The sequence below is a fragment of the Alligator sinensis genome, unplaced genomic scaffold (genome assembly GCF_000455745.1).
Source record: "Alligator sinensis unplaced genomic scaffold, ASM45574v1 scaffold436_1, whole genome shotgun sequence".
NCBI classification, from domain to species: domain Eukaryota; kingdom Metazoa; phylum Chordata; order Crocodylia; family Alligatoridae; genus Alligator; species Alligator sinensis.
In genome coordinates, this window is record NW_005842172.1 from 2,014,923 (window position 1) to 2,026,280 (window position 11,358).

Below are 11,358 nucleotides of genomic sequence, written 5' to 3' on the forward strand. Positions count from 1 at the left end.
CCTGCTGAGATCCTAAAGATTAAGGACCTTAGATTTAGACTTTGGATCTCTCAGAGAATTTTTGTAAGTCATTAGGGTTTATTGAAGAAAGAAACTTTAGAAGTGTATGTCTGTGGCTGGCTAGAGCAGTGGGTCATGGCTTACTTTGAGGTTTATTGCTAGAGGAAAATACGTGAATAAATCGCATGATTTCTAGCTTTCTGTTTTGTTTCTTGAAACCTAGCATGCGTTTTGCTGCCTCTTAAATGAGGTCTAGAAAATGTTGTGCTGAAGTGAGGACTAGAAAATTATCTTGGGATCTTAGGCTGTGTGTAAATGAAACGAGAGGTATGTGTGCATGACACTTTAAAGCGGGCTAAATGCTTTTGCACTATTTTAATGGTGTCAGTGTTTGCATACTTCAGTGGCGTATTCCGCATCAGTTACAGCTGCTGTAGGAAATTCAGCAGCGTAATGTGCCTTAAATGACTTGGGGCATTTAAGGGGTTTTAGTTTGCTGCCCCGACAGCCGCGGAGCGAAGCACCAGGCTCTGTGCAGCTCCATCGCTCTGCAGGAAGCCTGACAGCAGCCCAGAAAAGGAGCTCCACCCAAGAAAAGCGGCAAGCCTGATCTTTTTTTTTCTGCACACGTCCTTAATCCTTTATTTTTAAAGAACTAAAAAACAGTTCTAGGAGGTTTAAATTGGTATAGCTCTATTAAAGGTTTTGGATCTCATCCTGTTTGCATCTACTGGGCATATCTACATGTACTAAATGACTGCGCAGTACCCACTGGTACTGTGCAATCCTGGTAGCACATGAGTTGTTTCTGACTCTACTGCACAGCAGCGGCATCACTGTTAGCGCCTACCAGTGCTACGTCTCTGTAGCTTCTCTCTATGGTGATGTAGCATCTTGTGTAAATGTGTCCAGTGAGAACCCACCTGATCCTAAGCAAATATTATTGTGCTAAGGTATAAAAAGCTACAGTAAAAATGATAAGAGAATAAGTGGGAAACATTTTATATTTCATCACTGGAAGTGACTTACAGAGTGTTTATTACTGCCGACCACCCTGGCTACTGGTTTGGTCCTGCAGGATCAAACATGACAGAGAGGAGTTGAATACTTTCAGACTAAGTTTTGCAGCTCAATCTGGGACAATATTACACGCAAGATCTAGATGTACAGAAGTGACAAATATATGTCAGCTGTACAACTTTGTTGAAATAAAGCATAGCTGTTTGCATAACTAAGCCCCTCTGAAGAAGTTGCATCAGACAGCTGTGCTGAAATTAGGTCTCTTTTCAGTTCTATACAGTCATTGAATCAAGGGCCTAGGTTTATGATGTAGGAATAGTTGTCCAAACAAATATAAGTACAGACTACATGCTTTGGAGAACAATCAAGAGTCTTAACAGTGTCTGCTGTTTGCTTGATTTTATGGATTTTGGGTTAATCCAGCATAGGTAATGAGGCTGTCTACTGTAAACATTTCCCTCAACTCATCCACTCATGTGATGTGCAAGCCTTAATAATGAGAGAAGAAATATAACAATCTTATTAACAAGGAAAGGAAATTTTTATCTTTCAGATGCCATTATCAGTGGCAGAAAGGGAAAATCACCAGAGGTTTTCACTGGTGAAATTGTTTAGGTTTACCAAGATAGATTATCTCCTCTTTTTTTTAATTAGGGAAGCTCAAGAGGATTCATCTAGCTTCCTATCATAGGCATGAGTACAATGGAAAGAAAAAAATAGATGCTCAATGACTTCAGATTATTAGCCAATTCATCTTGCTCACATTAAAATATAGACTATTTAAAAATACTCTGTATTTGCTTTATCTAAATCTCATGCTAAATTCTGTTTTGAGGTATCTTAGTGATGGCCATAGTATGGGAAGTCAGAATTCCTCCTGCATCTCTCCATTATGATTCCTGTAGCTATTGATACCTTACATTTGAAAGGTAAATTCATCCATGGTACTGCCTATGCCAAACCTCACTTTTGAAACAGATAATGTTGAAAGAAGGACTCTCACAGTATGAGAGCTAATACAGCCTCCAGAATATACACAATTAAAAATAGTAGGTTGCATGAAGTGAGCTACTGCAGGGGAATCAAAGATAAGGCCTGCAAGCCAGATATGACACGTGGAGCCACATCATCTGGCCCCTGTTGGGTCAGTTGGGGATACTACCCTCTTCTTCCCCCTTCCCTTCTCACTCCCCCTTCCCCCTGCAGGGTGGAACCCCCACTTCCTCCCCATGCCCGCATGCCAGACCCAGCACCTTCAGTGGCACTTGTTCAAGCTCATCTGGGACTGCACCACACATGGCACCCACTCTAGCTGGATCAGAATATGAGCAGCATGTGGCAGAGTCTTGGACCAGTTGGAGTGGGCACTGCATGCAGCTCCGCATTGACTGGCCAGAGCAAACACTAAATCTGGTATTTAAGGCGAGGGAAGGGGGGTGGGGATGGATGACTGGCTAAAATTTTGAAGATGTGAATCTGTCTGGGATGTAGCTGATATAGACCAGATGAGGATAACAGTGTCTCCTCAACACCTCACTTTTGGGTCCTTTTTGACCAACTCTCATCTTAGTTATAATATCAGTACCAATTTTAAAACAAGAGAATATGGATTCTCTTTAATAAGAGTGTCTTGGAAACAAAAATTTATGAAAAAAATGATTTAGTTTTTGTTAGGTAGCACAGAAAAGATGATTAAATGTGTACATAAACTCAAAGTAACAATATGCTTGCAAAGTGGGGCTGATGGAAAATGTAAAATATTTTTTTGACAGACGCCCCTCCTGTCCCCACAAAAAAGGAGTCTGCTTCCTGTGGGAAATTTTTACTATATATCATAAACCAGTCTTCCAACATTTCTTTTGGTTGCATTGAAAAGAGTAAACTTTTGCCTGAAAAATTTTCAATTTCAAAATATTGAAGCATTCAGTTTTTGTTCAGTGTGTCAAGATGAAACATTTCAGGATTACCAAATAAAAAATGTTTTAGCTGGTTTTGATATTAAAAAGCATCTGTTGCCTCTGGGGATTTATAGGTCAGGTGCCTCTCCCAGTCTGATTACATTTCTAATAGTTCACAATGACCATGCAGTTCTCATGATGCACTGCAGTAAGTCAGTAGGGGGAAAATACGTGCATCATGGGAGGTATTTGGCCAGGGAGTTTTGCCGATAAAACTGTTTTATCAATATTTTCCTGTATGTGGGTGAGGAAGGATTTAAACATTTATTCCTGCATGATACTCAGTGGATGTGTCTACATGTGCATTTACTACATGGTCAGTTACTGCACAATAATTTACTGCACGGTAGATTACTGCACAGTAGGGGGTTTTTACGCTGGCGTCTACATGTACAGGTGTTACAGCATAGTGATGGCGTGTGTATGGATTGATTTGGGACTAAAATTAGTCTCAAGTCAGTCCACACATGAAGGGCTACTGTGCAGTAAGACATCTACACGTGCCTTACTGTGCAGTAACTGCTTACAATAAGCATGATGCAGGTAGCAAATTTACATGCAAGTTGGCATAAGTCGCCATAGTTACTGTGCAGTATGGGCACACACGTAGAGACTTTCCCCCATACTGTGCTGTAATTTGTGATTACTGCACAGTAACCTAAGTTACTGCACAATAACTGTGCACATGTAGATGCGACCAGTAAGGCAGTCCTCATACTGAGCCTCCTTTCACGAAGTTCAATGTCTGAACATTTGAACAGTTAAAATGTCTACGACCATGGCTGTATCCTACCTATCTTTCTTTCCTGTATCACTCCTGGTAAACAGCTGGGCTTTTAGTTTACCCTTTCTGTTGGCAGGAGATAAATCCTACATAAAGTTGCAAGTGGATTTTGGTGACTTACTGTGACAAATATGGATATCGTGGGTAAACAACCATCAGTATGCAGAACTTTCCAGACAGTAAGTGATTCATCATCAGTGCTACAAAATGGGTGATGCTTTGGTTAACGGGATGCAGAAACAAATTGGGAAGTCTAGGAAAAGGCAAACTTGAGGAGTCTCTTTTGAGATCCTAAGGATGACCTTTGTCTGTAGAAGCAAATGTAAACATTCCAAATTCCCTTCTTAAGGCCCAGCACAAGTTCACCAAGCCCATGTATCAGGTGGCATTTTGAGATGGCTCTCTCATCCTTTTAACTCTTCCAGTAATGCAAATTTTGTTTCCCACTTCATTTGTCCCACATACACATCCCTCTCCCCAGGGGTGGATCTAGGAGGTGGGAGTGGGGGAGGGGGGGATGTAGTTGCACTCCCCTTTGATTTCTGCTCCACCCAGACTTCAAAACCAACTGCCTAGGAAGGACAGTGGCATTTCTATTCAGGCAACACTGAGAGGGTCATTTGACTTCATGGCTTACTATAATCTACCTGTTTCCTATGTCTTTTTATTCCATAGATGTAAATGACCCTGCCTCTTTTTTATTGGTCTTGATGTTCCCTTATTCAAACTGTCCTTTTTTCTGCAATTTTGCTGTCTGTTAGCCATTGCTGGTAATGTCTGTCTTGTATTTCATGGCCCTGAAGACTGTTTTTAGCTCTAGCTAAAAATTTTAATTCAGGTGTAGTAATATTAATCCAGGTCTTGAAATGACTGACAGTGAAGTATTGGAGGTACTGTCATGACATGCAAGACAACTAGATTTTGTTTTATGGATCTGGATAAGAGATGTACATTTAAGTATATATTGACTATAGGACTAATAACACAATGTCTTTTAACTTTTTTGAACGTTTTTGTCTAGTTTCTTGTGATTTGTAAACTTGATATACAATCTAAAAAATTGGTGAATGTTCCAATAAAGTTATATTTATTTTTGCTTTGATCTTAAACAGAATAATATAGTGCTAGGCCCTTAGCATATTAGTAAAGCTTCTAGTTCCTCTTTAACTAGAGAATGTTTCATGCTATATGTGATAATCAGGGATCCTGGTTTTTTCTGATTTAAAAAAAAACCCAAATTTTAGTTAAAAAAAAAAAAAAAAAAAAAAGTAACCCAAAATCCACATTTTCCTATGATTTAAATGAAACACCACTAATGTATAGATATATATATGTAGTGGTATTTCATTTAAATCATAGGAAAATGTGGATTTGCAGTTACTTTGTTAACTGAAACTTGGGGATTTTTTTAAATCAGAGCAAACCAGGATCCCTGGTGATGATGCAGAAACACCACCCACCTGCACCTCCTGTTCAAAATCTTAGACCTGTCCATCCTTGTACCCTTCCCCATCCTGCCTCAATTATGAAATAAAGAGAAGTAGTTAGCTTTGCTATTCTGAAGTCAGGCAGAAGGCATGGCCGGGTAGTCCTTATGTCTCAGAGAGTCGTAAGTGTTCATAGGTGACATCCTGATTTGTCAGATGCTATGAATTGCCTCTGTCTCAATTATGGAATGACTAATGAACTCCAGAACCCTACATTCCATCCCTATTTTTATTCAGTTTTACTTAAAGATTCAGGGCTAAACACTGTTTCATTGTAGCACCTTCTGTCATAAAACTAGAAGAAATGACCTATATTGATCTCATGTCAGATACCATTGCTCCTTGTACATTTCCTGGATCATCACAGCTACAACATTCCAACTCTGGGTTTTGACATAACTTCCTCAAGCAATTTGAATAGGAACTTTTTACTGCATATGTATGTATGTATGTATGTATGTATGGATACACCCCTACCCCCAAATGCATATTATTTTTTGGCTGGCTGGAAAGACAAAGAATTGCTGTTATAGGCAGACCTAGTTCTAGAATTCAGGCTTTAAGCAGGAAAGGATTACAATTCTCCCCTCTTGGATGATTCATATGCTGTGTCAGCTGACCATAATCTTATTTTCACACACTAAAAATCTAGTTTGTTTTTAATTTAAGCAACTCAGTAGCTTTTTCCTGACAAAAATCATCTTGTAAACCTAAGTTGAAGATTTCTTGTTTCTTTAGACCTTGTTCACCAAGGTGATTGTGTGAAAGAACTCGTCAGAACCACAAGGCATTTATTGAAAAAAGATATAGTATCTCTTAATTTTATAGCCCAACAAATCTGGAGGTTTTTTCACTAATTGTGAAGTAAAAGAAAATTGACTTTCTAGAAAAATACTACATCTTCACAGTAGATTTAATGGATTTATCACTGAATTTCTTATAGCTCAATAAAAATAATAATGCTGCACAATTACCTCCGCTCTCTGTAATCATTTTTAGTGAGTGAAAATTCTAGCCTCAACATTTGAATTTCCCTTGATTTGCTAGCTTAAGCCTTTGTTCCAGTCATTTTAGTGATGGAGAAGTTAGCTGCTGCTTTTTGGCCATAGCTGTTGTGCCCTTTGGAGGTGTTAGAACGTACAATTTATGAAAAGTCTGAGCAAATGGATTTCATTTGTCTTGTAAAAAAGAAATCAGAAGACTAGAAATATTTTACTGTGACACTGTCCATGCTGTTATATTTAAGGGTACGTCACTATTTTCTATTAACTGAACTCAGAAGCAAGGAGATTTGGAAATGGCAAGAGGTATTAGTAACTCAGGGAAACCATGATTTAGTGGTCAATTAGTGTAAGTGATTGGAGTAATTACAATAACAGAAATGCCAATACAGATTGGTACAATTTTCAAAAGAGCAATAGAAAATAAAAGAGAATGACAGCTTGTAATTTATGTCAGAGACACTGTAGTGCTGGTGAGCTGCATTTTAGCTATGAATAGGGGAATAGTCTCACTCTTCTACTGGTGTAACAAATAGAGATTAGAGGTTACTTTTATAGGCCGTCAGACCCACAAGGAAGTGACAATTATATATTTCTAGACTAGTACATATGATACTCAAAAAACAAGGTATTCCCTGCATCCATAGGGAATTTACTGATGTTTTTTAGATAAACCAAGCAGACAGACTTGTGCTATGATAGGGATTCCAAAGAGACCCCAGCCAGAGAAGGAACTATCCTGAAGCTAATTACCAATAATGGGGTAGTGCGAGTAATAGGGAAACTTGACTATATGGACTATGAATTATAGTATTTGACTGCTACAAAACGGAATTAGATTAAGGAATATGAGGATATTAGATTCCAGAGAACCGTTTTCTTAATGGGTATGTATGGTGCAGTTGTAGTGTATATTGAAATTAGCAGAGTCAAAGAATGTTGGGGAAGCCTAAAAGAAACATCATGGTAAAGGCCTGATTGTGTACAATTTCTTGGAATTGGAAAAAATAAGAATTAATATGTCTTCCTGGGCAACTGTTCAAATATTTCAGGTAAAAATTAACCAAAAACTTTGTATTTCCTTAAAACTCATTTTTCCAGATTTTTTTTTTACATTTTTTGCATTGTGGTCCTTCTCTGTACTTTCTCCTTTGCATGTTTTTATCTATCTTTGTATGTTCCTTGGAACTAGAAGCATTTTCTTCAATGTTTGTAAAGCATCCTACAAACTGTGACACTATCAGTTCTTTTTAATAGGTTGCAGTTTCCTTTTAAAAAATGCCACTATTTTTTATATGGTGACTTCCTATATTGTTCATTTTGGCTTGTGCTCCACAAGGACTCAGTCTGAGATTAGCTACAGAGTGAAAAATAATCTATTTTCAAATCTCACATTGTGAGATTTCAGTCACTACCATAGTAGATTAAACATTGTGATTTTCCCCTTACATTGACATCTGAGACTCAGTTTTCAGTCTTTTGGGCATGGTTATGTCTGCCAAGACCATGAAGAGAAAATGCAAAAGATGTTAAATATCCATAAGTTTTGTGATATTTGCATATATGTGGCAAACATCTTTTAAAAAAAAGTGTATGGTCTGAGGGAGAAAGTGACTCAGCAGTTCATAATTCTCTCCCAAAGCAGTTGGCATTTCATCATTCCCCTCTATGCCCAGACACATAACATGTCCCCTTCCCTTCCCTCTCCCAAATGCAAGGTTCTCCACCTTGGGAGGAAAAACCTGCAGTATCCTTATAGGTTCGGCAGTGCTACACTGGCTAGCATTACGGAAGAAAAGAGACTTGGGGGTCATTATTGACCACAAGTTGAACATGAACCTGCAATGCGATGTTACAGCTAGTAAAGCGACCAAAACACTGGCTTGCATCCATAGATGCTTCTCAAGCAAATCCTGGGATGTCATTCTCCCCTTGTACTCAGCCTTGGTGAAGCCACAGCTGGAGTAGTACTGTGTCCAGTTTTGGGCCCCACAATTCAAAAAGGATGTGGAGAAGCTGGAGAGTACAGAGAAGAGACACGCGCATGATCAGAGGTCAGGAAAACAGACCTTAAGACAACAGATTGAGATCTATGAGGCTCTTTAGCCTGGAAAAGTGCAGGCTCAGGGGTGATCTGGTGGCCACCTATAAGTTCCCTATCAAGGGTGACCACCAGTATCTGGGGGAACGTTCGTTCACCAGAGCGTCCCAAGGGATGACGAGGTCAAACGGTTATAAACTACTGCAAGACCATTTCAGGCTGGACATAAGGAAGAATTTCTTTACTGTCCCAGCCCCCGAGGTCTGGAATAGCCTTCCATCGGAGGTGGTTCAAGGACCTACATTGAACACCTTCAAGAGTAAATTGGATGCTTATCTTGCTGGGATCCTGTGACCCCAGCGGACTTCCTGCCCTTTGGGTGGGGGGCTGGACTCGATGATCTTCCAAGTTCCTTTTCAGCCCTAATGTCCATGAAATCTATGAAACTCCTAACCCTTAGCTCCAGGTGGGGGCAAAGAGCTGACTGCTTATTTCCTTATACCCGATGACTGTTTATTTCCCTATTCTTAGGCCTGGGGGTTGGGCAGCAGTGACAGAATTTCCCACGCCTAAAGTCAGGCAGTGCCAGCAGTCTTTTCACTCATCTGCTCCCAGGCCATAAGTAAAGAACCATTTGGAGTATCTTGGAATATCACTCCTAATCCCTCATCCTTCAGAATACAGAAATGAGATGCAACGGAACTGGTAGGAGTAGCTGCGCTCTAGCCAGCTGTTAGGCAGCTATAGTAGACAAACCTCTACCTACTCCCCTCTGCTGAAAACTCAGGCTGAGGAGCAGCTTTGCTTCCCCCTGAGATGAGGTGAGACAATAGGGAAGGATAGCTGATAGGATATAGAGTTCTCTGGAGACTTTTATAGGGAGGTCTGATATCTTACAGTTGGCAGGTATACTAGGCTTGGAGAGCTCTTATGAAGTTCCTGTGAGAGTGGGTTTCGATTCATCCACTTGTCATATTTTAAATGTGCCATTATCTCTAGGGGATTAAAAGAATTGAATCCACCCAACCCCCCACACTGCAGGTCAGCTCTGGCCTGTGGAGCCATGCCATCCAGCTTGTGGGGCTCCCCAAGGGCCTTAAAACTTGGCAGCAGGGGGGCGGTGGCAGCAATTGGTGCTCCCCCGTGCCAAGGTTCCAGATGCATGAGGAACCCTGCAAGCAAGGTAGTATGCTGGATCAGCATGTGGAGGTGTCCTGGGGTGTGATCCCAGGACCAAGAGGTAAGGCACTGCTCGACCTTGTACTGGCAACCGAGGACGACCTAATCAGCGACCTAACAATCGAAGGGAAGCTGGGTGACAGTGACCATGAGCTGATCACCTTCACCATTTGCCGTAAAGCTGGCAAGTCAGTCAGTAATACAGAAGTCCTCGACTTCAGGAAAGGTGACTTTGACAAGCTAAGGAGGCTTGTCGGTGAGGCCCTAAAGGGCCACAACCCAAAGGGGAGGGGAGTTCAGAATGAGTGGTTGCTTCTCAAGGAAGCAATCCTGAATGCTCAAGCAAAGTCCATCCCGTCTTGGAGGAAAGGCAGCAAAAGGGCACAGCAGCCCCCTTGGCTCTCCAGGGAACTGGTGGACCTCCTGTGTCATAAAAGGAAGACCTACAAAGGATGGAGGACTGGAACCAAGGAGGAATACTCTGCTCTGGTCCGGACCTGCAGAGAGCAAACCAGGAAAGCCAAGGCTGCGATGGAACTCCAGCTAGCTACAAATATCAAGGACAATAACAAGTTCTTTTTTAGATAAGTGGGGAGCTGGTGGAAAAGCAAGGGCAACATTGGACCCCTGCTAAACCAGATGGGACAACTGACAACCGATGCCCATGAAAAAGCAAACTTGCTTAATGGGTACTTTGCATCAGTTTTGCACCAGTCCCATGGGATGCCCCTGCCCACTGTGGGAGGCCTGCATGACAGAGATTCCTTGCCCTCCATTGAAGCTAACATCGTGAAGGAACACCTTGGCAGGGTGGAACCCTTCGAGTCAGCCAGCCCTGACGGTTTACACCCAAGGGTACTCAAGAAGCTGGCAAGCATCATAGCTCAGCCCCTGGCACGGATCTTTGAGAACTCCTGGTGCTCTGGTGAAGCGCCCGAAGATTGGAAGAAGGCCAATGTCCTGCCAATCTTAAAGAAAGGGAGGAAAGTAGATCCGGCAAACTATAGGCTCGTCAGCCTCACCTGTGTCCTGGGGAAAGTCTTGGAAAAGATTATCAAAGAGGCTATCTTGAACAGACTAGCTGATGGCAATATCCTGAGGGATACCCAGCATGGGTTTGTTGCGGGTAGGTCTTGCTTGACCAATCTCATTTCCTTTTAAGACCAGTGACCTATCACCTGGACAAGGGGGAACAGATTGATGTCGTATATCTTGACTTCAGAAAAGCCTTCTATCTGGTATCCCATGATCACCTCTTGGCAAAACTGGCTAACTGCGGCCTTGACCTCACCACGGTCTGCTGGCTGGGGAATTGGCTCTGTGCTAGGACCCAGAGGGTGGTGGTTGATGGAAGCCAATCGTCTTGGTGTGCGGTCACCAATGGGGTCCCTCAAGGCTCTGTCCTAGGGCCTATACTGTTTAACATCATCAATGATGAGTCACTGGTGTTAGAAGTGGGCTGGCCAAAGTTTGCCGACGACACCAAACTCTGAGGTAAAGCATAGAATCATAGAAGTAGGGTCGGAAGGGACCTTGTAGATCTTCAGGTCCGACCCCCTGCCTGGGCAGGAAGAAAACTGGGCTCAAATGACCCCAGCCAGGTAGGCATCAAGCCGCTTCTTAAAGACCCCCAGGGTAGGAGCCAGCACCACTTCCTTTGGAAGTCAGTTCCAGATCCTAGCCGCCCTAACTGTGAAGTAGTTCTTACGGATGTCTAATCTAAACCTACTCTCCAACAACTTGTGGCCATTATTCCTTGTTATCCCTGGGGACGCTAACGGAAACAAGGTCTCCCCCAAACCCTTCTGGTCCCCCCTAGTGAGTTTATAGACGGTCACCAGGTCCCCCCTCAGCCTTCTCTTGTGAAGGCTGAACAGGTTCAGGTCCC

General features: G+C 42.0%; 1 protein-coding gene across 3 annotated transcripts in view; it reads left to right on the forward strand.

The window, feature by feature from the left end:
- Positions 1-11,358, forward strand: part of LOC102374647 (neurabin-1) — an 83,798-nt gene that overhangs the window by 41,060 nt on the left and 31,380 nt on the right. Inside the window, exon 2 of one of the 3 annotated variants that reach the window (XM_025206805.1) lies at positions 3,839-3,943. The exons of the other annotated variants lie outside the window; for them this stretch is intronic. Within the exon in view, the coding sequence (XP_025062590.1) occupies positions 3,839-3,856 (18 nt within the window). The 3' untranslated portion in view covers positions 3,857-3,943. Of the gene's footprint in view, positions 1-3,838; positions 3,944-11,358 lie in introns of those variants that run through there. 3 annotated transcript variants of the gene reach the window in all.